The 27,887-nt window shown below is 35.6% G+C and overlaps 5 protein-coding genes, 1 long non-coding RNA gene and 1 pseudogene across 7 annotated transcripts; 1 reads left to right on the forward strand and 6 right to left on the reverse strand.

The window, feature by feature from the left end:
• The first annotated feature begins 2,014 nt into the window (after positions 1–2,014).
• LOC104760060 (uncharacterized) lies at positions 2,015–2,655 on the forward strand. The gene is made up of 2 exons (XM_010482909.2): positions 2,015–2,274; positions 2,375–2,655. The coding sequence occupies exons 1-2, from the start codon at positions 2,026–2,028 to the stop codon at positions 2,576–2,578; spliced, it is 453 nt and encodes a 150-aa protein (XP_010481211.1). The 5' UTR covers positions 2,015–2,025; the 3' UTR covers positions 2,579–2,655.
• A 10,731-nt stretch (positions 2,656–13,386) lies between these two features.
• LOC104760059 (uncharacterized) lies at positions 13,387–15,750 on the reverse strand (annotated as a pseudogene).
• Positions 15,751–16,259: 509 nt separating this feature from the next.
• On the reverse strand, positions 16,260–16,736 carry LOC147925396 (uncharacterized). Its single transcript, XM_087492604.1, has 2 exons — positions 16,445–16,736; positions 16,260–16,405 (listed from the first exon to the last, which is right to left on the reverse strand). Exons 1-2 carry the CDS (start codon positions 16,734–16,736, stop codon positions 16,260–16,262), a joined length of 438 nt encoding a protein of 145 aa, XP_087348730.1.
• A 1,752-nt stretch (positions 16,737–18,488) lies between these two features.
• On the reverse strand, positions 18,489–19,624 carry LOC109130149 (uncharacterized). Of its 2 annotated transcripts, XR_002036251.2 has the most exons (4): positions 19,496–19,624; positions 19,310–19,408; positions 19,020–19,123; positions 18,489–18,845 (listed from the first exon to the last, which is right to left on the reverse strand). It is a non-coding gene; the product is annotated as an uncharacterized LOC109130149 (long non-coding RNA). The 2 variants fall into 2 exon arrangements; XR_015585314.1 differs by lacking the exon at positions 18,489–18,845 and having other exon boundaries at positions 19,006–19,123.
• Positions 19,625–21,000: 1,376 nt separating this feature from the next.
• On the reverse strand, positions 21,001–21,929 carry LOC147925397 (uncharacterized). Its single transcript, XM_087492605.1, has 4 exons — positions 21,801–21,929; positions 21,440–21,704; positions 21,139–21,232; positions 21,001–21,037 (listed from the first exon to the last, which is right to left on the reverse strand). The coding sequence occupies exons 1-4, from the start codon at positions 21,927–21,929 to the stop codon at positions 21,001–21,003; spliced, it is 525 nt and encodes a 174-aa protein (XP_087348731.1).
• A 395-nt stretch (positions 21,930–22,324) lies between these two features.
• Positions 22,325–23,925, reverse strand: LOC109129991 (uncharacterized). The gene is made up of 4 exons (XM_087492606.1): positions 23,118–23,925; positions 22,921–23,043; positions 22,429–22,838; positions 22,325–22,366 (listed from the first exon to the last, which is right to left on the reverse strand). Exons 1-4 carry the CDS (start codon positions 23,923–23,925, stop codon positions 22,325–22,327), a joined length of 1,383 nt encoding a protein of 460 aa, XP_087348732.1.
• A 633-nt stretch (positions 23,926–24,558) lies between these two features.
• LOC147925398 (uncharacterized) lies at positions 24,559–27,487 on the reverse strand. The gene is made up of 8 exons (XM_087492607.1): positions 27,424–27,487; positions 27,017–27,193; positions 26,874–26,931; positions 26,495–26,671; positions 25,639–26,246; positions 25,063–25,292; positions 24,845–24,957; positions 24,559–24,769 (listed from the first exon to the last, which is right to left on the reverse strand). Exons 1-8 carry the CDS (start codon positions 27,485–27,487, stop codon positions 24,559–24,561), a joined length of 1,638 nt encoding a protein of 545 aa, XP_087348733.1.
• Positions 27,488–27,887: the final 400 nt, after the last annotated feature.

The raw sequence follows: 27,887 nt of genomic DNA on the forward strand, positions 1-27,887 counted from the left end.
AAAGCAATTGTATACTTATAAATTAATATAATATTCTTAAACATTTTACAAATTATAAAAACTTATAAAATAACATTTAAATTGCTTACTTATATAAAAGCAATTGTATACTTATAAATTAATATAATATTCTTAAACATATTACAATTATAAAAACTTATAAATTAACATTTAAATTGCATACTTATATAAAAGCAATTATATACTTATAAATTAATATAATATTCTTAAACATACTACAATTATAAAAACTTATAAATTAACATTTAAATTGCATACTTATATAAAAGCAATTATATACTTATAAATTAATATAATATTCTTAAACATATTACAGTTATAAAAACTTATAAATTAACATTTAAATTGCATACTTATATAAATGAAATATTTTCTTTTTTTCCAAAAAATCTCGTCCAATCACATGAAGTCACGTCAAATAAGAACTGGGCTTAAATCAGTTCTATATAAAGAACTAAAAAAAGTGTTCTAAGCCACTATTCATTATTTTTATATTTTTTTGGGCTTAGAACACCCTTGGTGTTCTCCCATTAATGATGGCCTTAGAATCACAGTTCTATAATTATAGTCTTATGTTCACAAAACCTAAAAGAAACACAATTTCCATATCACAGTATTGGACCAAAACACTGAGCAAAACCTATTATAGAAAATTCTATGTTTTTAAGTTTTAACAATGGATGAGAATACTGATGAAATTATTGCTTTAATCAATCAATACAATAAAAGTTGTATGTTTTTCACCAGAGCATTACACATCAGCTTTTTTTTTACTCTTACGTGAACAAAACTAAAGAGAGAAACGACGCTCGATTTCTTCTTCTTCGTTGTCTTTTATACTATCTTATTCGGGATTTGGTGGAAGTAAGGATTTATTCAATTTGATTTATCTGATTAAGTGTGACTGAAGATCATTGATATCAAAAATAATATTAATTGGACTGCACATCAATATTGAAGTATACTAAAATTATCTAAAATAAATACAAAACATTGTGTTCGATTGTAAATAAGAAATGATCTCCATCATTATCATCTCTTTTATATTTCTATCATCATTAATATCATATTTCATAAATGTTTTGTATGATAGTATCACATTAGTTTTAAAGCAAAAAATAGCTTAAAATTATGTACCAAAGCATCATGAATTCTATTTGTTCAACAGGCTTTGTAAATGAGAAACAAATCAAGAACTAAGGGTTTGAAATCTCTAAACTTATTTCTTAAGGTAATAAAATTATAAATATATTCAAGAAATAAATTTATGAAATCAAAAACTCAAGTATCCTAAGATGATATAAATTATAATAACAAAAAAAAAATTACTATTAAAATTATCATGAACTTATGAAATTTGATTTCCAACAACATATATTATATTATGAAACCGGATAAAGAACAAAACACAAAAAATATAACTAAAATAAAATAAAAAAATAATCTTACGGCGTAGCGCGGGTACTATTCTAGTGTTCTTAAAATTAAAAGAGAATTACAAGTAATTTTGTTACTTGAGTTATTCCTTTTGACGAAATAATCAATCTCGATCAAGACAGCAATACTTTGAATCAAAACACCGAGAGAAGGAAAATAGAAGAAGAAAGATCCGAGTGATATATATCTTTGGCCTTTGTAGCCCATGTCCGTTAAATATCAACATACACTTCAATTTTGGAAATTCATTTTATTTCATTTGTTAAAACAATTGATTTAAAAATAAAATAAAAATTTGTGATGTGGTTTAATCTTATTGGATATGTGACTTTTGTTTTATATGATAGAAAATGTATTAAATATATAAAATAGAACTTCTATAATCAAATTTAAGTAGTAAAACTAAATATGAAACTGAAAGAATATGAAAGAACAGTCAATGAACAAAATTAAATATATTAACTAATATGACATTTATTTATTGCTATATTGTAGATACATGTGTATGTGAAAAGTGTATATATATATATACATTTCATGTAAGGAGAATAAAATAAAATAATAAAGATGGGGAAAATTCTAATATGTTTTTTCTTCTTATTTTTCTTTTCTATCCAGAAAATAGACTCCATTCTTGTATTTAGGAGATTTAATATTTCAATTTGGAATCGTCTTTCAGGTGACAAAAAACTTATGGTCATTTGTAGACAGGGCAAAGGTAAAGCGACCGACATTGTTTTTCTTCCCTTCAATGTTCAATGGACGATTTACTTCACTGTTTACCCAAGAACTTTGATATGGTGCAACATATGGAAGGTAATTCATTTCAAAGTTTATTTCTTTCACATTCTTCGTGTGTCTAATATTGCTACAATATTTTCTTATGTAAAATACATATCATTTTGTATTTTATCAGGGGCCTGATTATGTGCAACATGCACATTTTAACGCATTTATCGGGAAGGAAAGCTTTATACATGATGTATGTGGAGGTAGAAAGCCTAATGTATGTTTGTGGCAAGCACAAGAAGATGGAGTATATGTACGAAATAATGCAGTCGGAACTTTTAAACTTATGTTTAAATGGGATACAAATAGTTCGACAAATATATTATTCTAATTAAATATATTTTCTGAAGAAATATTATTACTTTACCAATATCTCATATAATAAAATGTATTGAGAGTTTAAACAAAGTGTACCACTAATTATTTACCATATTTTACTTGGTTTTAAACAAAAACTGTCTCCTTTAAAAGAATTTTAATTGTTTTATTTATATTTTACTTGGTTTGTAAACAAAATGCACCACTATCAATAATTACGATGATTGGTAAAATGTGTTGTTGTCTGATAGCTGTAACCTGAACAGCTAAAACTCCTTACCTTATATGGGCTGCACCGCGCTGAATGATATATAATAAGAGTTGGTTATGGCGAGAGCTACTTTCATCGCAACAAATTTTATGGTCTCTTAAGTGCTTACACAGTGTAAATGTGTCATTGTTTGATAGAGAATAAAACTTTAAATTTGACCAGTATTCATGTTGAAAATAAAATAAAAATATAGAAATAAAATAATGACCATTGAAATTTACATTATTTTATTTCTATGTCAACGGACCCCTTGTTGGCTTGTCCACTTCCAAGTCTATGGATATCTTGTCCACTTCCAACCTATGGACCCACTTTTTCTAAATAGGCTTCATACCATTTCATTAGGTCTATAAACCCATAAATATCTGACAGTCGGTTTTCTACGTTCGGAAAACTTTAAAGACGTGTTTACCATCCTAATTATATGACTAAATTACATAAAAAAATTGCTAGGTAATATATGTATTTAATTTAACCAGATACTAGATTTTAATCCGCTGTACACCGTATGCATATAATTTTTATTATTTATTTTTTATTGTATTATTTTGTTAAATATTGGATGTTTTGCAAATAAAAGAGTTACTAAATTTATCGACTATTTGTGTGGCTAAATGTTTATATTAGTTTTTAACCTGTAATACTTCATGACCATTTGTTTGTTATATTTAATTTATTTTGTTTAGTGTTTTAGATTTTATTTTGATTTTTAGTTATTATAACGAAAAATAAGGGATCTAAATACATAGTAAGTCATTTATACACTATGATTAAGTCACATATTTCCTAATGATTTAATTATTTTACACAATCTTAGTTAAATCAACTTAATTTTTATATGTCAAATATTATAATATTAATAGTGTTGACAAATAATAAAATAAGGATTTAATCCGTGTTAGCACAAATTTAATGATATTTTATTAATTCCAACATGTCCTCTTTATAACCCATCTACTATATGTAACATCCGCGAACCAAATAATGGAATTGAGGGATGGGTGTCGACCGACACCAACTTTTTCTGGTTCGACCAGATTGTTTTAATTCGTGATTTTGGGCTGGTTTGGTTTAGTTGGGTTGCCTAAACTGTGTATTTAAAGGAAAAGACGACCCAAGTCGAGGGTTTTCATTTTTGTCGCCGTTCAGTGAGAAAAGAGAGAAAAAGGAGAGAAAGCGTTTGAGAGTGTTTTTGAGAGTTTTTGGGATTGTTCTTGGTGTTTTTGGAGAGATCTGTGGCTGTAGAAGGGAGAGCTGTTGTTGGGAACGAAAGAGAAACTTCTTAAGGTGTTGTTTCCACCGTTTCTCAATCCAATCTTCCTTTAAAAGAGGTTAGTGCTTGACCATGGCTGATCTAAGCCTGAGATCTCTGTTGATTTAGCTGTTCTTTGTTTTTTTTTTGTGTTTTGCTTGCGTGGGTTGGTTGGTTTTATGTTTCCTTAGGTTCCTAAACTTCTGGGAGAGTTTGGAGCGGATTAGGGATGATTTGGAGCGGAGGTTCGATGTTCGTTTTCGTGCAGATTGTGTCTGCGGAACCAGTTTCGATCCACACCATTTGGTGTCAGTCGATACCATGGATTGATCAGTGTCGGTCGACACCAGTTAGGTGATGGTCAACACCAGTGACATGTTAGTGTCGGTAGCGTCGGTTGACACCATACTTAACGAAGACTTGTTTTCATGGTTTGATGTGTTGTTTGTGTTTGGTTTGTTTGCTTTAATAATAGAATCTCATTAGCTTGTGTGTATAGCCCAGTAGATGGGAGGATGGCCTCATTGAGTGTTTATGACAATACTCATGCATCTCAATTTGTGTTTGTGGTGCAGGTAAAGGCAAAGTGTGATCGTGGAATCAGGACGATGAGGAGGAAGATGTTCTAGAGGCTTGATTGATTGTGGTCTAGCTATTGGTTCGCAGGCGTTACATGATCACTATGGATTTCATGGTGGGATTGCCTGTATCAAGGACGTTTGATGCGACTTGGGTCATTGTGGACCGTTTGACTAAGTCTGCACACTTTCTGGCCATCAAGAAAACTGATGGAGCAACGGTTTTGGCTAGGAAGTATGTGAGAGAGATAGTCAGATTGCATGGTCTGCCTGCTAGTATTGTGTATGATCGAGATTCCAAGTTTACTTCGGTGTTCTAGAGGGCATTTTAGGTAGAGATGGACACAAAGGTGCATATGAGTACAACCTATCATCCTCAGACGGACGGTTAGTCAGAGAGGACGATCCAGACCTTGGAGGAATTATTGAGGATGTGCGTGCTAGATTGTGGTGGTCACTGGGCAAACCATTTGAGCTTGGTTGAGTTTGCTTATAAAAACAGTTACCAGGCTAGCATTGGGAGGGCTCCTTATGAGGCGTTGTACGAGAGGTCATGTCGTACACCATTATGCTGGACTCAGGTGGGGGAGAGGAGCATGTTTGGTGCGTATTTTGTTCAGGAGACCTCGGGGAAGATCCAGGTTCTGAAGCTGAACGTGAAGGAGGCTCAAGATCGACATAGGAGTTATGATGATAAGAGGAGAAAGGATCTTGAGTTTCAGGTGGGTGACAGCGTGTACCTCAAGATGGCCATGTTGTGGGGTTTGAATAGGTCATTGACAGAGACTAAATTGAGTCCGAGGTACATGGGACCGTTCAGGGTGGTTGAGCGGGTGGGACCAGTGGCATACCGGTTGGAGTTGGCTGAGGTTATGCGTGCGTTCCACAAGGTATTTCATGTGTCGATGCTGAGGAAATGTCTTCATGAGGGTGATCGGTTGTTGGGTAAGGTTCCTAAGGATCTTCAGCCCAACATGACCTTGGAGGCGAGACCGTTGAGGGTGCTCGAGAGGAGATTCAAGGAACTTTGGTAGAAGAAGATTCCTTTGATGAGAATCCTATGGGATTGTGATGGTGTAATGAACAGACTTGGGAGCCAAAGCGAGAATAAAGGCAAGGTTTAAAAAGTTGTTTGAGAAGCAAGCCGCGACTTGAGCTTGTCTAGCCGGGTCCCAGTTGTAGTCTGTGGCAGGAGCGGGTATGGAGTACTCCAGCCCATCTCTCTTGATACTTGGTCGCTTAGCGGTGGTTGCTTGTGCAACTATTACTAAGTACCAAGATGAGGTGGTGCTCGGGATGCGGGTTGATGGCTTGGATTGTTGTATTTTATTTTTATGTATTTTTGTTGAGGTTGTAACGATTATGGCATTTTGGGATTAATAAGATGAGTATTTTTCTTTATGTTTGACTATTGTTGTCATCGGTAAAAGAGAAATAGCTCAGGATTCTATTTTTGGGAAGTTTCCATAAACAGAAAGTTTCCACAAAAAGGAGGTTTCCATAATTAGAAAGTTTCTAAAAAGGGAAGTTTTGTGGAAAGGGTTGAGGTAGATCTAGTCGGGAGATACTCAATGGCATCAGACCTGTTTTCTCAAGGCCGTGTGGGCCCAAATCATGTGATACCGATAGCTCGATGGACTTTGTGGCCAGAGGGTAGGAGTGGTATGTTGCTTTGGATGACGATCCGAGAGCGCGCTTTAGGTTGACGACCCAAGAGCGGGATTGTTGAGACTCCCTAGTACCGTAGCTGTGGGCTGGGCTCGACTCTGATTCCACCGTTTCTCAATCCAATCTTCCTTTAAAAGAGGTTAGTGCTTGACCATGGCTGATCTAAGCCTGAGATCTCTGTTGATTTAGCTGTTCTTTGTTTTTTTTTGTGTTTTGCTTGCGTGGGTTGGTTGGTTTTATGTTTCCTTAGGTTCCTAAACTTCTGGGAGAGTTTGGAGCGGATTAGGGATGATTTGGAGCGGAGGTTCGACGTTCGTTTTCGTGCAGATCGTGTCTGCGGAAGCAGTGTCGATCCACACCATTTGGTGTCAGTCGATACCATGGATTGATCAGTGTCGGTCGACACCAGTTAGGTGATGGTCAACACCAGTGACGTGTTAGTGTCGGTAGCGTCGGTTGACACCATACTTAACGAAGACTTGTTTTCATGGTTTGATGTGTTGTTTGTGTTTGGTTTGTTTGCTTTAATAATAGAATCTCATTAGCTTGTGTGTATAGCCCAGTAGATGGGAGGATGGCCTCATTGAGTGTTTATGACAATACTCATGCATCTCAATTTGTGTTTGTGGTGCAGGTAAAGGCAAAGTGTGATCGTGGAATCAGGACGATGAGGAGGAAGATGTTCTAGAGGCTTGATTGATTGTGGTCTAGCTATTGGTTCGCAGGCGTTACATGATCACTATGGATTTCATGGTGGGATTGCCTGTATCAAGGACGTTTGATGCGACTTGGGTCATTGTGGACCGTTTAACTAAGTCTGCACACTTTCTGGCCATCAAGAAAACTGATGGAGCAACGGTTTTGGCTAGGAAGTATGTGAGAGAGATAGTCAGATTGCATGGTCTGCCTGCTAGTATTGTGTATGATCGAGATTCCAAGTTTACTTCGGTGTTCTAGAGGGCATTTTAGGTAGAGATGGACACAAAGGTGCATATGAGTACAACCTATCATCCTCAGACGGACGGTTAGTCAGAGAGGACGATCCAGACCTTGGAGGAATTATTGAGGATGTGCGTGCTAGATTGTGGTGGTCACTGGGCAAACCATTTGAGCTTGGTTGAGTTTGCTTATAAAAACAGTTACCAGGCTAGCATTGGGAGGGCTCCTTATGAGGCGTTGTACGAGAGGTCATGTCGTACACCATTATGCTGGACTCAGGTGGGGGAGAGGAGCATGTTTGGTGCGTATTTTGTTCAGGAGACCTCGGGGAAGATCCAGGTTCTGAAGCTGAACGTGAAGGAGGCTCAAGATCGACATAGGAGTTATGATGATAAGAGGAGAAAGGATCTTGAGTTTCAGGTGGGTGACAGCGTGTACCTCAAGATGGCCATGTTGTGGGGTTTGAATAGGTCATTGACAGAGACTAAATTGAGTCCGAGGTACATGGGACCGTTCAGGGTGGTTGAGCGGGTGGGACCAGTGGCATACCGGTTGGAGTTGGCTGAGGTTATGCGTGCGTTCCACAAGGTATTTCATGTGTCGATGCTGAGGAAATGTCTTCATGAGGGTGATCGGTTGTTGGGTAAGGTTCCTAAGGATCTTCAGCCCAACATGACCTTGGAGGCGAGACCGTTGAGGGTGCTCGAGAGGAGATTCAAGGAACTTTGGTAGAAGAAGATTCCTTTGATGAGAATCCTATGGGATTGTGATGGTGTAGATGAACAGACTTGGGAGCCAGAGGCGAGAATGAAGGCAAGGTTTAAAAAGTTGTTTGAGAAGCAAGCCGCGACTTGAGCTTGTCTAGCCGGGTCCCAGTTGTAGTCTGTGGCAGGAGCGGGTATGGAGTACTCCAGCCCATCTCTCTTGATACTTGGTCGCTTAGCGGTGGTTGCTTGTGCAACTATTACTAAGTACCAAGATGAGGTGGTGCTCGGGATGCGGGTTGATGGCTTGGATTGTTGTATTTTATTTTTATGTATTTTTGTTGAGATTGTAACGATTATGGCATTTTGGGATTAATAAGATGAGTATTTTTCTTTATGTTTGACTATTGTTGTCATCAGCAAAAGAGAAATAGCTCGGGATTCTATTTTGGGAAGTTTCCATAAACATAAAGTTTCCACAAAATGGAGGTTTCCATAATTAGAAAGTTTCTAAAAAGGGAAGTTTTGTGGAAAGGGTTGAGGTAGATCTAGTCGGGAGATACTCAATGGCATCAGACCTGTTTTCTCAAGGCCGTGTGGGCCCAAATCATGTGATACCGATAGCTCGATGGACTTTGTGGCCAGAGGGTAGGAGTGGTATGTTGCTTTGGATGACGATCCGAGAGCGCGCTTTAGGTTGATGACCCAAGAGCGGGATTGTTGAGATTCCCTAGTACCGTAGTTGTGGGCTGGGCTCGACTGTGAGCTGGTATGTCTCGAGGATTGCGACCCGAGATCGGGGGGGGGGGGGGGGGGGGGGAGTGTGTGTGAATGACTTCCTCGATGTCGTAGCTTAAGGTGGGTGGCCTGATAGCGAGCCAGCATGATTCGTTGGTTGCGACCACGGAAGAAGGAGGCACTGAGTTGTGAGCAAATAATGTCTAGGATGTGAGTATATTGGCTAGAGGGAGACCTCGGGATTCAGTCGGAGGGTTGCGGGCTGTTGTAACAATTTCACGGGAAACCTTGGCTGACAATGTTCAGTCCGGTCGGAGGACGTGCGGGCCGTGTTGACGGTGGCACGGAGGTCTTTAGCGGATGAACGGTGCTGTTGTAACACCCGCGAACCAAATAATGGAATCCGGCGAGAAGTTTCGGGGAAAACAATGCTCGGTATGTGCGTCGGTCGATGCACTTGGTGTGTCGGTCGATGCAACGCGAGGACGGCGCGGATTGACCTAGGAGGCATCGGTCGATGCGATGTGGAGGCATCGGTCGATGCAATTAGAGATTTTGCATAATGTCGAGCATGCGTCGGTTGATGCAATGTGAGTGTTGGTCGATGCAAGTGAACCTTGTGTTGGTTGATGCAAGCTTGTGTCGGTCGATGCAACCCCAGTTGGTGTCGGTCAATGCATGGTTGGTATCGATCGATGCAGAGGCCTGGTTTGATTTTGTTTGGTTATTGATTGTTGGTTGATGGTTAGAGATGTCTCTTTTGCTTTTGTGTATAGCCCAGTAGATGGGAGGGTTACCTTACTGAGTGTTTATTAAGTACTCATGCATTGCAATTTGTGTTTGTGGTGCAGGTAAAGGCAAAGTGTGATCGTGGAATCAAGGCAATGAAGAGGAGGATGTTCTAGGGACTCGATTGGTTATTGTCTGGCATGACTAGGTTGCTAGAGTTGGGTCGTTAGAACATAGCTAGGTTGGTTGTTCTATGTTTCCTGATGTTTGGTTATTGGAATTGTTATACTTGAGTATTGATTATTTAATTATTGGTTATTTATTGGGTTGATGTTATGGTTATGTTATCCGATGTAGTGTGTCTGTGGTTAGGCGGCTAGTGGGTATGGGACCATTAGTTGTAGAGTATTTGTTTTTATTATTATTATTATTTATTAAAAAAAACAACGGGTCGGGTCATTTCATTTGGTTTAGTTGGGTTGCCTAAACCGTGTATTTAAAGGAAAGGATGACCCAAGTCGAGGGTTTTCATTGTTTTGTCGCCGTTCAATGAGAAAAGAGAGAAAAAAGAGTGAAAGCATTTTAGAGTGTTTTTGAGAGTTTTTGTGATTGTTCTTGGTGTTTTTGGAGAGATCTGTGGCTGTAGAAGGGAGAGCTGTTGTTGGGAACGAAGGAGAAGCTTCTTAAGGTGTTGTTTCCACCATTTATCAACCCGATCTTCCTGCAAAAGGGGTGAGTGCTTGACCATGGCTGATCTAAGCCTGAGATCTATGTTGTTTTGGCTGTTCTTTGTTGTTTGTGGCGTTTTGCTTGCGTATGTTGGTTGATTTTCTGTTTCTTAGGTTCCTGAAGTTTCTGAGAGAGTTTGGAACGAATCAGGGAAGATTTGGAGCGGAGGTTCGACGTTCGTTTTCGTGCAGATTGTGTCTGCGGAAGCGGTGTTAATTGACACCATGGATTGATCAGTGTCGGTCGACACCAGTGATGTGTTAGTATCGGTTGACACCGATGTAGCGTCGGTTGACACCGATGTAGCGTCGGTTGACACCAGACTTAACCAAGACTTGTTTTCCTTGTTTGATGTGTTGTTTGTGTTTGGTTTGTTTGCCTTAATAATAGAATCTCAGTTGCTTGTGTATCTAGCCCAGTAGATGGGAGGATGGCCTCACTGAGTGTTTATGACAATACTCATGCATCTCAATTTGTGTTTGTGGTGCAGGTAAAGGCAAAGTGTGATCGTGAAATCAGGGCGATAAGGAGGAGGATGTTCTAAAGGCTTGGTTGATTGTGATCTAGCTATTGTTAGGTTGGTATAATTGAGTTGATAGAATAGAACGTTGTACGATGTTGGAAATTGTTATTTGCTGGATTTGGGTTATTGGATTATTTCATTGCTGGATTTGTTCTGATTAATGGAATTGTTTGGTTATCCGCTATTGTTGTTTGTTGTTAGGATGCTAGTGGGTATGAGACCACTAGAGACTTATTATAATAATTATTACAAAAAACGGGAAGGGTTGTTTCACTATATAACCATATTATATAGTTTTTTTAAAAAATATTTTTAATTTTACATATTTGTAATATTTTCAAATTTTATTAAGTTTATATATATTAATTATAATATTTAAATAAATGTGAACCAAAGTTTTTCTTACGTGAAAAATCAAAGCTCACAAGTTTTGGAAAACAAAACAGGAATCAAATTGTTGTTTTCTTTGTTTTGCAAATGATTTAGAGATTAGAACATCTTCAATACACAATAGAATGAGTGATGAAATATATCATAGTTTCTGTTTCTGTATTGATTTTGCTGTACTTTTTTAGTTGGAATGGTATGTAAAATATTAAGAAACAAAATTTGAAGTAATGCTATTTTTGGAAAATGTTTAGGGATTAACTTTGTAAATAAGTTTTTAAATAAGTACATATTGAAAGTGTGAGAACTAATGATCTGAACAAGGGAATAAAGATTTCTTCAAACACTCTTTCGATTAATAGAAAATCTGTTTACAAGTTTGTTGTAAACAATTTCTATTCTCACAAAACTCTCAAGGGAATCCTAAGCTCTCTCTCTAAGTTCTTAGCTCGTTTCTTTCTTCAAAGACTAAAACTTTGTAGCTAGGTAAACTCTCTCTTGTTTGTGCTAAATCTCAACCTAGCCTTAGCGCCCCTATTTATAGATCTAGGTATTGACTATTCAATTAGCAAACTACCTATTCTAATTCTAATAGGAATTGGACAATTTCTTTTTTCTTTATGGATTAGGAAATTATCCTTTTTCTTCATGTTTACATTCTCATTGTAAACATGAAGGTCTCTTATATTCTAAATGCTTATAGCACCTTTTAAGCCTTCGTGAAGTCCCCTGCTTCTAGATCTTTTCTTGTTACGCGCCGACATAAATAACTTGAAACTCTGTTCTTGTATTAGTGTTCTTTCCTTCTGAAGTAGTTCATCCACTTGTTCAAATGCTGCATCTTCAATCTCCCCCTTTTTGACTTTGTGCTTCACAAGCATCTGCACTTTAAATCTTTTACATGCATCCAAATTATCTTAATGAAACCTTGAATAAACTGAGAATCCTTAAAACATAATCGTCATAAATTCTGCAGAACAACAACAAACACACTCAAACAATTTCCAAAGATAGTCTTTAAACAAGAAATTAACAATGCTGCTCCCCTAGAGTTGTATCTTCCCCTGAATACCAGAACCAGACTCCACAACTTCTCCCCCTGCTTGTGAATACAACAATTAAAAATCGCTAAATCATTCTGGACAATGGATGATTCTCAATTAATCTGTGAACCACATCAGTAAGCCTCTGAAAAGCTTGTGCAGTATCAACCAATGCTTCATACAAAATTTCTGCACTCTCTTGACCAATGTGCGGTACACGAATGCTACCCAAATGAATTACCAAAGATGTAGAAGAAGATCCCTCATCCGCTTGCCCTCTAGCTGGAGGCTGTGGTGTCCGTTCCTCACTTACAGGAAGCAAATTGTGCTTGACTGCATAAGCATATCCTGTTCTAGCATCCTTAGTGTAATACTCAGCAACCACTTCTTCTTCTTCATCTGACCATTCCAACGGACCTTCTTGAAACCTAAGTGTTTCGAAAATTGTTCTTGGAAAAATCACATAACAAGTCGCATCATTCCAACTCATGTCCATAATCTGATCGTAAATCAGCTGACCAAGATCAAACCGAATACCATGAACAATCTTGTAGACCACTTGAGCTCGCTTGGTTGAAGGATGATTTCTGTGTGAACAGAAGGAACCCAATTATAAGCAGCCAACATCAAAAGAGCCGCAACTTCTCTAGTTAGATCCCTAACTTTCATGTTCTTCCAAGTTGACTTATCCAAGCCACTCAAACTTCAGCAAGTTCATCATTACTCAGCTTATCCACCGCTGCATCTGCTTTCTTCTCAGCTTTAGTCAATGGAGCAAGATTAAATGCCTGATTGATAGCCTTAGGAGAAAACTCATACCAATGTCCTCTCACAAATACTTGAACACCGTTCCTAGCTTTTTCATTTGGCAAATTCGCATTAAACTCACAAATGACTTCCTTGACATAAATCAAAGGATCTTGAACTATAGCACGAAGTCCTAATGACACAATCTTCCTAATGAACCCTATTTCATCACATTGAGACATATCCAACTGTCGTTCTGTATTAAAATTGCTAGACAATAACTTAGAATACCTCAATTTAGCTGCTTTGGAGACAAACATGTCCTGTGGGAAGGTTGTTAAGGGTGGGGACCAGGGTTCGAGAAACGCCTGGCGCACCAATAACCTACTGTGGATTTGGATGAGTAGTTCCATGTGCCACGATGAGGGGTTAAGATCGATGCCCTGCTAGGACAGCTTTGGGTCTATGGGGGCAAGCTAGCAGTGAGGCTAGTGGGGTCCACGGGACGGGTTGTTACAATTTGTAGCAATACCATTTGTAGTGCCCAATTTTTCCACAAAAATAGCAGCTTAAGGACTTATTAGAGACAACTGTAGATGTATCTGTCTTAGAAGTATGCACTCTAGCGGATACAAATTTGGTTAGCTGAGGTCTAACCCCTCTGTTTTCTGTAAAGCCTAAACCTCTATGAGTTTTCTCAGTTCTCCCATAGCTCAAGATCTTGTCAAGTTTCTTTGTGCCTGCAAACATATGAATCTTCCTATGCTGCTGATCTAATTCAGATTGTAGTTCTGAAGATTTTTTCTTCTCTTTACACAACTCCTCTTCAAGCTTATCTGCTTTTGCAGACAAAACCCGCTTTTCTTTCATCAGATCCAGCGAGTCTTTAGCAATTTTTTTCTCATCAACCAACTCATTCTGCAAGGATATCACTAGTGCTTCAAGACGAAGTTTCTCTTTTATCAGTCGTTGATTTTCCTTTCATAGAGCAATAACTGTTTCTCGCACTTCTTTGTAGTTTTGAACAAAATTAAGAACCTATTCACCTTCTGATTCTGAATCAGTTACCTCTTCTCCGTTTGCAAACTCAATGATTCCCACCATTCCCACCATAGCCAACAGAGTTTGGATTCAGCAACAATAACTAGATCTTGTCCAAACTTCTTGAGCCACCACAGTAAACACAAGCATTACAACTTGTTTCAAGAAGTGATGTCATTCTGTATTTATCTTCTCCACCAACCATGGGCATAGCCACTCCTGTTTTCGTCGGATTCTTGAAATCATCTCTGTACGTTCTTCCTAAAACATCCTCCATGTTCTTGGACAACTTCAAGAACCAGAACTAAACCTCAAGATGAACAAAACAATCATTCTCCGGTCTACCGTATTCATGGCCGGTCTTAGGATTACTGAGACCTAAAGCATTTATTATACATGGTATTTTATAAAATATATTAACTCTAAGCATATGATACAAACAATTAAAAAAATACAAAAACTGCTGATTTGGAGCTTCGAACCCTTGACGTGGTGCATGTTTCGTACAACAAAACCAACTTAGCTAAAAATTTGTTTCAACTATTAACCCAAATTATTTGTATATATTATTTGGCCTAAAGCAGATGATTTAGCTGCTTTAGGGGTGGGCCGGGCCTGCCCGTATTTATGAATTATGTTGTCTTCCTTTGTTACCGGAACTACGTTAGACCCAAATCTCTACAATGTCTTGCAATGTGACCAACACGGAGTTTATGTCTAAGGTTCTCTCGATCTTTATATAGTCTCCCGAAGGAATCCACACAGATGCATCTCCTTTTGGTAAATAGATCTCTTTTCCCTCGAAGGAAAAACGAAGATGGTCGACTTGATCGTCCCATTTTTTAGCCTTTGTGGCCTCAAGTGAGAAGGTTTTGCTGTTGGAGCCGAAGATCAGACCTAAGGATTGGATCCATGTGAAGTCTCTGCTACGTCCAGAAGGTCGCAGACCAATGAAGCGTGCATTGACTTGGAAGTCAACGTCGGAGACAAGTGCAAAATGCTCATCGCGTTGGCCGTGAAAGTAGAAGACAACACCATCTCCGCCGATGAAACGTGGGTCTAAACACGCTGATCCTTTTCCGTTGCGATTAAGTTTCCGATCTGTTACGTAAATTAAATGATATTATATTTTCATCGTTTAAGTTAAGACAATTTTATTATAAGTGATGTTTTAGTATTTTTTTTTTCACATGTTAAAATACTACGTAAATATCTATTATATATTTTATATGTAAGTTTGTCTTTCTAGTTAATAAGCTAAAAAGTTTAGATTAATTTAAATAATCTCTATTAGAAATATAAAATGACATTTCGTGAGAAAAAAATGTCTTAAAATGGAACTTATTACTAAATGTTATGAGTATTGTTACTTACTTCGGCAAGTAGATTTGCATATATGGTTAAAGCAATCGATGACGCAAGCCTTGGAGCTTCCTGCTGGAGGGGAAAACGAAGGGCATTGCTTTGGACAAGTTTGCTTCTTAAGGAAACATGGGCTCTTCCTTTGGAAACATGTCTTTGTTTGCACCGCTGCTTCGAGTTGTACGATGAACGTAAATGCATAGAGCGTCACCACCAATCCAACGTAAAACCCGGTTTTCAGATCTCTCTTGGGAAATTAATTTATTGTATTCTAAATGTGACCTCCTTTTATAGAAAGCATGCATGCTTGTCAAGTTGGAATTTTCTTAGTTAGGAACAATTTAATTCATTTGAAAGTTTTATGTATACACTATACACACCGACACAAACACACACACTTTACTTTCGGGAAAAATGCCAAAAAAAACCCAATGTTATTTTTATTTGGAAGTTTAATACCCAATGGTTTTGCATTCGAATAAAAATGCCTCGTTTATTTCTTTAATGCTTTTTAAAACATCATGTTATATTGGTTTGTTGAATCAAGCATCCGACTTAACAGACGTTAATTTTATTACCGGAATCTCTAAACCGGATTAATTAAACCAAGCACGTGGTTAATTGGTGTTAATCGAAAGACAATAATGCTCTTAGTTATCTCCTCCAAATCGATTTGCTCAAACCCTAAAAACATAATTCCCCAATTTCTTTTCTTCTTCGTCGTGTGGGTTCTTCTTCGAACAACTTATGGATCGAGTGATGAGTGAAGGCGTGTGTTTTTGTTGATTGGGTTCAGTGTTTTGGGCGTGAATTCTGAGAGTATCGCGGAGATGAGGTATGTCGATTTCAGGTTTTTAGGTTTTAGGTTATCGTCGATTGCAATTTTGGGGCCGATTTCAATTCTTTGGGATTTTAGGGTTCATAGATTCAGATGTTAACGAAAACAACAATAACAAACAACAACTACAACCCAAGATAGCCTTCTACTTTCCCAATCGTAGTATCATTCCAATTACTACAATGAACACTCCCCAAGACAACACGATGAACTGTCGGAGCATTTTTTCTCTCTCAGAAGCTGCCATAACTTCATTTTCAAGGTGATTCTTCTCTTGCTTGTATTTGTTTACTAACGCAGTATGCATCGTCGTTGTCGCACCACTCAGACCATGTTCATTCATGTCTTTTAGAGATTCCTTATGCAGTTTGATTTCATCTTTCTGATGACGAAGCTCATCTCTTGCTTCTAATAAGCTAATCTTCTGCCAACCATACGGCTTCTCTTCATCTGCCCAACCAAAGAACCCATGAACAGCACATCTGTAGAATCTTCTTCCTGGATTATCGTTTGTCCATGATTTTACAACAATAGTCGCTTTTCCACAATGGCAGATAGGACCCCCACAACGTCTCCCTAAATTTACATCAGACCCAGAACTTTGACTCATCACTCGATCCATTGGTTGTTGGCAGAAGAAGGAAGGCGATGAAGAAGATAATCAAATTGGGGAATTTAGTTTTTTAGGGTTTGTTATCTTAAAAAAATTTGGGGGAAGTAACTAAGGGCACTAGTGACTTTCGTTTAACCCAATTACCCACGTGTTTGGTTTAATTAACCCGGTTTAGAGATTCTGTTAATCAAATTAACGTCTGTTAAGTCGGATGTTTGATTCAACAAACCAATATAACATGATGTTTTAAAAAGCATAAAAGAAATACACGAGGTATTTTTATTCCAATGCAAAACCATTGGATATTAAACTTCCAAATAAAAAGAACATGAGGTTTTTTTTGGCATTTTTCCCTTTTTTTCTAAACCAAATTTGAATATATTAATTGTAAAGTCAAATCCTCTAAGATGTGTGTATTGTATCGATGGTGGTGACAATACTACGTCGAGTTGTTATTTTATTTATTTAATATACTAGTAGATCCATCTAAACTTATACATTTTACAATTTTAATACATTGATCTATTAATGTTATCACGCAACTATGCACAGGTTCGTGTATCGTAATCTACGTTACATGGAAGCGCCGGTGAAGCTCCGATTCTCGCTCCGGAATCGGAAGCGGAAGCGGAAGCGGAATCGTCCGGAATCGCCCGGAATCGGCTTGGAATCGCGATTCCTAAAAAGTGGTGATTGGGAGCGTTTTAGAAGCGTCGTTTCTAATTTGGAAGCGTAAATATCACAACTCGGAATCGTGAGGACTGAGCGGATTGTTTTTCTCGTTACCGTTTGTTTTTACTCGGAATCGTGAATGACCTTGATTGGTTTTCAGATCTAAATGAAGAAGATAAACAGTGGTACACGTGAGCGTTTTGTTATGTTTTTTTTATTCTTTTGGCCAATTAAGGCTTCGAGGCCCAATAAATCTTCATCTATATTTAATTACCCAATTTAAATATTATTTATTCTACCGAATGCAAGAATATATTTGAAGACAAAACAAATACTACTTTAAATTAGATATGTGTTTATTTCATATGGTTTAGTTGTCATTCTAATCTTATTCAATAATAACTTAATACTCATGTTTAACTAATATATATAGTTATCTACAATGTTAATCACACATATATATTAATATATATATATATGTGTGTTTTATATAACGCTTCTAACACGTACCCGCTTCCTAGTTTTTAAAAAATTCCGCTTCTGCGCTTCCAAACAGTTCCGCTTCCGCATACCCGCTTCCGATTCTATGCAGCTTAGATCGTAATCGCGGATGTAGGGTCAAAGATATTAGTTTACTATTGAAGTGGAACTACACCAAATGTAATTTAAGCACTACTTTATTTGCTATTAGATAATGATCCGTTTGATCTGTGAGTTTAAAATTTTGTAAATAAAATTAAAATTAATAAAAAATATATTAAAATCTGTTGTATATTATTTATAATTATTTGTTTTTTTGCTATAATACACTGATTTATATTCATATAAAAATCTTTTATGTATGTTACCAAAGTGTATTTTTTACACCTAGGTATCACTACAACAAATATCAACATTGATAGCAGTAGAAAACGCTATAATACGTCATTCATAGCTTTTCCACAAACGCTATATTAGGCCACTGTTATCGTAAGTATCTAATTTTTAACCTAATGTAATAAGTCATTTTTCATGCTATGTTAGGAGCTTCTACTATAGCTCTATTAAAACAATTTATTTTGCAAAATTTATTTATATATAGATTTCATATTTCATAAATCATCTATATATATAACATAAATATTTTAACCAAAAAGATGTCATACATAAGATCATACCAAGTCTTATACTAATATCTTTAAGTGCAGCCAAGTATTGAAATAAAATAAAACTAACATATCCTAAGTGCCACCAACTACATCTTGCGTTGAACTCCATAACACCAACAACCGGATCTTCACGCCTCTAGCCACACCATCCTCATCCTCCATCGCTTTTACTTATCAAGAAAGTAGGAAAGCTATGTAATACCTCCAGTAGACTTGTTCACACATGGCTTTCATCCTCGTGAGTTTCCTCTTAGAAGCTTGAACACTTGGTTCTAGTCTTGATATCCAATCTCCAAACCTGTATAAAATCCATTTGTACAACACAAAACCTTAGTGAACTTTTAACCATAATGGTCTTAGACAACATGTTAATGCAACAAAAACTTCATAATTCACGAACAAGACTACAAGATGGTAATTCTGTACCCACACCAACAAGAAAACAAGATGTACCCACTGATTCTTTTCTTACCTTCAATTCCATTAGTATGTTTGAGATTTTGAAACAAAGCCTTCTTCCCTTGCTGCACTAAATTCCATCTCAAGAGCTGCTACTGTCTTCTTCTGTTCACTAAACTAATGTATCACAATAACAAAAAAAAAAAAAGCAAACTTTGGGATTTATATATATTACGTAATATCACTACAATAGTATATATGTTACGTAACATCACTACAAGAGTAAACACAATAGAAAGAAGTCATGCATTATGATATACGAGGAATATGACAAGAGATGTTTTATTAAAAAAAAAAGCTAACCTTCTTCTTAGACCCTTTCTTCACAAAAACCATCACTTGTATCCAACGTCGGCGATTCATAGACATAGCTTGAAAACAAAATACTTAAATCAGGAGGTTCTGAGATCAAACAGATAGAACTAAATTAAGTTTGAAACAAATATGCATCAATAGCTGCAGACTTAAAGGTTTAACAAGAGTACTTACCTGAAAGGAGTGAATCACAAAGGGGTTTATTTGCTCTTTACAACAACCACAATAATGTACTAACTAAACCATTCAAAATACTAACCTGTCTTGTGATTACAAGAAAAGAGAAGCTTCTCCATCTCCAAACCTTTAAGAAGATGGATCGAAAGAAGGTTAAGGGACACTGTGGAGAAGAAGAAAAAGATTAGACACGACGAGGGTTTATGGAGGAGAAGAGGATCTAGCTCATGAAAGTTTTTTTCTCTTCTCTAAACAACTTTTTATTTATTTTTTAATGAATTAATTTGGCACTTAAAAGATTTTTTTGAGGTAAGATCTGAAAATTTTCACTAAATTTTGGCCGAGTAAGTGATTTTATCTTCCGGCTTGCTGATTATTTTGTCATAACATTGTTTTAGTGCTATTATAGAGTAATCAAAATAAAATATTCATCTTTCATTAGCAGTTTAGGAAAATGAACTATCTTCTACTGTTATCAATGTGGACTTTTCTTGTAGTTTATATTGTATGTTATAATTATATTATTTATCACCATCTAGAAAATGTCGATATGAACAAATTAAGTCAACTGTTATATATGTCTCTTTACTTTTACTATAGCATAGTTTTTTTAATCACTAAAATTGTTGGTTCAAAAAACATTTTGAATAAAAAATAAACTAGGGAGGAACCCGCGCTTAAAGCGCGGTAATTAAGATTTTAATAAGAACTGTTTTTTAACCTTATGATAAGTAACTTTAATGAATTTATATGTAATAATTGACATATTTAAATATAGTAGTTTATATTTTTAAAAAGTTTTAAATGTTTTATTGAATTGTCAAGAATTTTGTGTAATACTTTCAATGTGAAATATTAACCGAGTCTTTATGATAAACTATTAAACTGTAGAAAATAGATATTGAAATTCAATAACTAATTTCCAAATTTTTAAAAGGCTGAGGAATTGCCAATGGTTTAAATTATATATTATAATGTATCATCTTAGTTACAAACCAAAGATAACAGTAATACAAAGTTGGATTTCAATTAGCGGTTAATACAAACATACTAAATTTTATAGACATTACAAAAGATAAAGTTAGTCGACCAACGCCTCATTCTTTATATTTGAGTGCCTGATTTTTCACTTTGCTGCTTGATCACATGGTTTATGTAATAACGTCCAGCAAATTCAGTCCTGAAAATATATTAAATATTTTAAGAAAATTTACTTAAACATAATACCGAACTTGATTTCATATAAGTCAATACATCTTACATAGCCTGGTGATGCTCCAGTCCTTCGAATTCTAGTTTTATAAAGATCTTTGAAGAGTCCAAAGTGTTTTCAAGACATGGTGCACCTATGAACATTTATAATTTTAGATTAATTCATTGAATACCTTATATGAAAAACTTATGTAACATACATTCATATTCTCCAACCCTCATAACCCGCATTACACAGATCACAGGTTCAGATTTGTAAATGAGATGGCACCCGCTCGATTGCCATATGGTCATGAATTAGAATGCGTATTTGTCTTTGAGATGACACTTCACAGTTTCACACCCACATGTTTATCAAATCAATTTAAATTTCAACCAAGACAGCATTAAAACATAACAATCATAAAGGTAGAGTTAATATCTTTTACCTGCCATTCAACAATATAAGAACAACTTCATCATTATCAATGATACTCGCAGGATTCCTTCTATCTTCCACATCCATTATACACGCACAAACATCTAATAAGGGAAAAAGAAATAATTTAGGTTTACAGAGTGTTTCTAAACTATTTTTGGTAAAGTGTTGATCGTTTTTTTTACGAAGCACCATTACACAAAATTACATAAATCCTAAAAAGAATTTAGTTTTCCGAACACAAAGATACCCATTAACTACATTGACGGATTGTTACAAAATAAAATAAAATCTATTTAAGAAATTCTTACCGAAAGGGATGTGATGATCTATTCTTCCACGTTTTATATCATCCAAATCCTCAAACCGAAAGTAGTTTTTAGGACTCAATGATTCGAGCAGCCTCATCTTGGTTTCACCCGTAAATTTAATCTGATAGGGATGATGAGTATTCCTTTCCTCCATGGTTGGATTGATCACTTTGAAATTTCTAATACTGTACCACTCACCATCGTCAATATATTTCAGGAGATTAGTGAGTGTATCAGGTAAATAAGGAGCTTCAATTGTGTCTCCCTTCACAGTTTTTCAACAATTGTGTAAGAGATGTTATATACAATAACTATTAGAACATCAGATTTCAATAAAATCAATTTAACTAACGACACTAACCTTTTCATCCACAAGAAGCAGAACTCGTTTGGTAACGAACTCTCTGACTTTCCAAGAATGTAAGACCTTGGCGTTTACACACCAATTAGTTCTTCCATGCAGCAGATCAGCAATATAATCGAACCTCATAGTTTTCTCAAATTAGGTTTATTCTTGATTCTTCTCTGTTATAAAAAACAAAAGGGGGTTTTTGATTTGTAGGAATACAAAGAGTCACGACTAAACATTGTTTGTTTATTAAAAATTCTAATATTATATAAATAAATACAGTTTAATATAAGGGTTGTCACACTTAAAGATGTTAACTTATTGAAGATATTTTCATGTTTTCATTTTTATAAACTTAAGACTTAGATATTGATATGATAAAGGTAATATTATTAAGGGAAAAAAACTGAATATCGGATGACAATAGTATGAAATGAAACATTATAGTAGATATTAGATGCTTAAAAGGAAATCATATATTTTGAAAGACTTCTTTGAAAACCACATTAAGGGTTTTGTTCTGACATTTTTCTTCTTCATCTGTAATCAAAATCTTCAAGCCTTTTCTGCTTGTTACTCTACAAAATGCAACGTATAGTTGTCCATGCGTAAATACGGGTTTGGGTAGATACAATCCAACTTGTTCCAACGTCTGACCTTGGGTTTTGTGTATAGTGATCGCAAATGCAAAAGCAACGGGAAACTGACGACGTCTCATACGAAAGGGAAACTTTGCATCTGGTGGCGAGACAAACATCCTAGGAATAAGAACTCTATCATTGACGTTTTTTTTACCTGTTACAATCCTTGCTTCGATAACATGATTAGCCATTTGCGTAACAATCAACCTCGTTCCATTGCATAAACCTCTCTTAGGATCAATATTCCTAAGAAACATGATAGGTGCTCCTTTTTTCAATGTCAGAACATGGTTAGGTAATCCAAAAACTTGAATATTGTTTAAGAATTCTTGAGTGTAGATCATATTGTCGTAAGCACTTGTATCGGAAGTCTCGACACTATCTGAACTCAAATATTGTCTCTCTAGCCCTAATTATAAAAAAATTAAAATGAGAATCCGTTTACACTGGAATTTAAAATAAAAAATGAAAAAAAAATACTATTGATATACCTGGAATTTGAGAGAGCATATATTGATTTATCTTATTGACATCATCATTCCTTGGATTCAGAATAGCTCTTTCGCAAAAGAATTTTGCATCGGTCCTTGTTGCAAACGATGTACCGTATATCTCTGTAACAATAGCTTGTATAAGATTATCACATTCTGTAATCAATAAATCCTTGGGATGTCTATTTCTACCTCACCATTGTTAGGCTCGTTGATTTTTCCATCCCCAATATCGAGAAGCCATTTTGAAAACGTAGAGAGATCATTTGCATCGCTACTGTTTTGAGCCTTACGGAATCTCATATTTTGTGTAAGCTGAAGTACTTTAAAACTATTCCAAAGCAAGGATGAGTTTATGGAGACTAAAACTGTACCAACTATACCAGCTTCTGGCACAACTGGTAGAATCTGTCTAAAATCACCCCCCAAAACAAAAACCTTACCTTTAAAAACCCGATCACACTTCATAATATCTCGCAAACTCCTATCCAACGTTTCGAAACAATTTTTGTTCATCATTGGAGCCTCATCCCATATAATGAGTCTTGCTTCTCTAATTAACTCGGCAAGGTGAGAATTGACATCTATCGAACACGTTGTATATTTGTCCACATGGATGGCTATACTAAATCTAGAATGTGGTGTCCGACCACCTTCCATAAGCAAAGCAGCTATACCACTTGACGCAACATTAAGAACAATATCACCCCTAGAACGAATATCAACACCAATAATACTCCATAAGAATGTTTTTCCAGTACCACCAAATCCATGAACAAAAAACATACCTCCCTTGTTTCGATTCACAACATTAATAATTTCTAAATATACGCTTTTTTGCTCATCGGTTGCCATACGTAATAACCTGTCATAATTCTTTACTTTTTCATCACGTTTGAAGTTTCTCTCATCTATGAGAAGCCTATTCTCATTATTATCCATCACAGATCCATCTGGTTTAGGCATATTCACAATAGTTGACAAAGAGCTTCCATTAGACCGCATAATCATTTTAATCTCAGCTAGACATAGGTTTGTTATTTGTTCCTGACTTAACATTAGACCTGCATTATAAAGTAGGTTGATTTTAGTTGACATATTTTTTTTATGAATTATAAACGTCAACATTGTTACATTAGTATATCTTTATATTATTTTTATACATTTATAAAAATAACTATATATGTACCTTGGTTGTTCGTACGGTTCCTTTGCAAATATAAAATATCTTCACAAAATGTATCCTTCGTAGCGACCCAGAGATCGAGAGGCACTGAAACACTTTTTGAAAGCAATAGAATGGCAAACAACTTCCTTAGAAACGGTCCAAAACACCATGTACTTGCTTCCTTTATAGCTAAAATATATTCATTGTCGTCATCCAATAATCCCAATGCAAAACAGGCATCTTTAAATTGTTCGTACAGTTTACCTTTAACCGTCTTCAAAAATTCAAACTTTGTGGCTCCTGGGACAATATTAAGTAGAACTCTCAAGTAATAGACCTGCCCTATAGAGGGTGGTACATAAGTAACTCTACCTACTGCAAAACTCTTTCTTTTCTTAGATCTTGGTTGCCAGATTCTTTTACTCTTAACCCACACAAACATGTTAGGAAATTCAGCATAAGTGAGACTTCTACCTTCCGGGTATTTTTTTATTGCAGTCCATCCAAGCTAACAATTTGGATCCTTTGGCAGAACGCTTCATAACATCTGCGATATGATCTTCGTTGTAAACAACCAATTCCTGTCCAGGAAGATGAAACGAAAGTTTTTCTATGGGTGTAGTACGATAACAAATCGGAAAAACTAATATTCGCCAAGCTGCTTCACATGCGGAGACATATCTAATAAAAATAACAAATATTTTACGTAAGTTCAAATTTGTCTTACATTTTTTTTAAAATTATAAATATACATACCTGCAGCTATAATATTTCTTGATCTCATTATGCTCATCCTCCTCTCCTACAGTAGCTCTAATGTAATCCAGCCCTTTGGTGATGTACTTGAAAAGATATTTCACTGAGCGTGACTAATTACACCACTCAACATTAATATGAGCACGATAACGTATGGACAAATCCCGGTTGTACGGAATAACAAAGCTGTTATCACAATCAAAACCTCTTTTATGCACAAATCTTCCGTCTTGGCTCCGTTTGTATATTGGATAACCAGCGTCGTCGACGATAGTTTTTTCCATGAATGGTTTTGGAAAAAACTTAGTGCACTTACCATTATTCATGCAAACATTTTCTCTGTGATGAATACCACAAGGTCCATGAATCATAACATCAGAAACAACTTCATATAAATACTTATCCAGTTCTTTAACAGGAATCTCAGCACTTATGAATCGATCAATGTCTTATTGTGTACACATTTCATAGTCTGGATGCAAGAATAAGATCATGTGTGCATGAGGCAGACCTCTCTTCTGGAATTCTATTGTATACATAGCTGCACACACACACGTACAAAGGCATTGTTAATAAATTAGGGTTTTAACACTTCAACGGATAGAAAATTCAATCTATATTAATAATATGAAACATACCAGAATTTACAACACCAAAAGTTTTTTCTTTAGTCACTTGTTCCATTAGTCTATCTAACTTCATCTTAAAGACTCGACATCATATATCTGGTCTATCCTCTTGCTTAAGATGATGCCTTGTTAAATAACGGACAACTTCGGGCCACTTGGGGTTACAAGTTATCGTTATGAAAATAACAGGAAAACCATAGTATTTGCAAGTAGCCATCGCATCTAAATAATACTGCATCATATAACGTTTCCCACCTATAAACGATGAAGGGATATAGATTCTTTTACCGTGTGCTGCAAGATCTTCGTTTCCTTGGTTAACAGCTTCAACTATTTTATCGATTCTTTCCGTCCGGAGTATGTTTTGGTTCAGCCAAATAAAATTCAATCTGTTAGATTCTATGGTTGTGAACGCGTCTACCAAAAATTGCTGATATAATTTTCCCGACATTACAATCGATGAAGACTCTTGATATCTTTCGAATATTCGGAAAGCATAAAATTCTCTCATGGAAACTGTTTTCCTTTTTCGTCCAGCCGTATCTATAAAACCAATGTCAATGCCTAACCTGTAACCATCCTCTCCGTATGGAAACAATAATGGATATTGCAGAGGCAAGTAAGCTGGATGGAGTTCACTTATTCTTTGCAAACCTCCGGAACGACTTTCTATCACAATGTCACGCTTAAATACACCAGAGTTGAAATCACCTGGTATCAAACCAGCAACCTCATTGCATGTAGGCAAATTATGAGTCCTTGCATCAGCATTTCTTTATGCAGGAATCCTTAATCTTAAATCTGCAACATTATTGGTTAAATCAAATATTTCTCGTGCCGATCTAAACGCCTGTACATGTGGATTATGATTATCAAGCATCCTTTTTATAAGTACTACAGTTGTCTGTATTATTTTCTCTGTAGCTCCAGATGGTCTTTCAAAGAAAAAACAATACACATGTTAGCAACATATCAATATATTTTTTTATTTATATATTATTAAACATTATATAAAACTGACCCGAACGCAGCTATCCTGTTAGGAACTTTATTATCTACGTCATTTATATAAAGCTGTAAAAACGTCGGTTTTTCTCCTGGTTCAGGTAGAATATCGCCGATACGGTGATAATTTTCTCTACACATCTGAAACACGTACGGCCCTCTACCATTGTTAATAGAATGGTTTATTTTCCACCTAACGACGTGAAGAAAAACATCATATTGTATGCTCTTATATTATCACGGAAGTTTTTACTCCTATCATCGTCATTATATAACAATGTCGATAATGTGTTTGGTGGAGTTTTCAGCTTAGGGAGCTTGACTTTCCCTTTTCCACAACACATCGAATAAATCAGTTTCGCCTTCTTACGCTCTTGTTTAAGCGTTCTCCATACCACATATATGCCCCACAATCTTCACATATATATGAAGGATCTCCATCGTCATAATAACCTAATAACATTATAAAGTTAAAAAAAATTATCTGTTTATACCTTAAAGTTTATCACAAAAAAGAAAATTTGATTTTTTAAAATACCATTATTTTGTAACCCAGATGTTACGGCTTGATATTCATCTGTTACATTGTGTGTGGTACCATACTCAGTATCAGATTCACCCATCGAGCTATCAGAATCGCTATCGTCATTTGACTCAGAATCAGAAACAATAAAACATGCAAAAGCTTCATGCATCAGAGGCAAAAGCAAACCATCTACATAGGTAAACACCAGTAACTCTATATTAATAAATATTTAGTATGTGTTTTATAATATGTAGGAATAGAAACAACCTTCATTGCGGTTCTTTTTTTTTTTGTTCAGAGTTTTTGTTCTTTTCATCCTTGCAAGTTTTGAATTATCTGCTGAAATAATATTGAACGTTATACAATATGTTATAGACAAATATTCTCTAAAATATTTCAAAAGCTGAAATATTAATTACCTATTGTATTGACGACATGAATTGGATGCTTCTTTCTCCGTATTGGTAGTTTTTCAGGTCTCATCGTCCTGCGTTAAAATAAAATATAGGAGCTTAGGGTGATGACATTCTTCTATATAATATTCAGTAGGTTTAATCTTTACATTTATAAAAATATCGCTTCAATATTTACATAAGCGGATATTATTATCATAGTATTTAGGTTTTAATTGACGTTTAAATATGCTAAGGATAATTTTAAATATCAAGTTAACATATACTGATTTACCTTAACATATGTTATTTTTTTCGTAATTAAATTTTAAAGATTGTTTCTACTAAAACATTTGTTAATTTTAAGTAGGAAATTATTATCAATAATACTATTTTGAGTTAATTTTGTCTAAACTACTCAGAATAATAGTAAATAATTAGATTTATATTTTTATGAACAGTTTATATGTTATTTTTGGCACATCATAAAT

This window comes from Camelina sativa, chromosome 16 (assembly GCF_030686135.1).
Source record: "Camelina sativa cultivar CO46 ecotype springtype chromosome 16, ASM3068613v1".
NCBI lineage: Eukaryota > Viridiplantae > Streptophyta > Magnoliopsida > Brassicales > Brassicaceae > Camelina > Camelina sativa.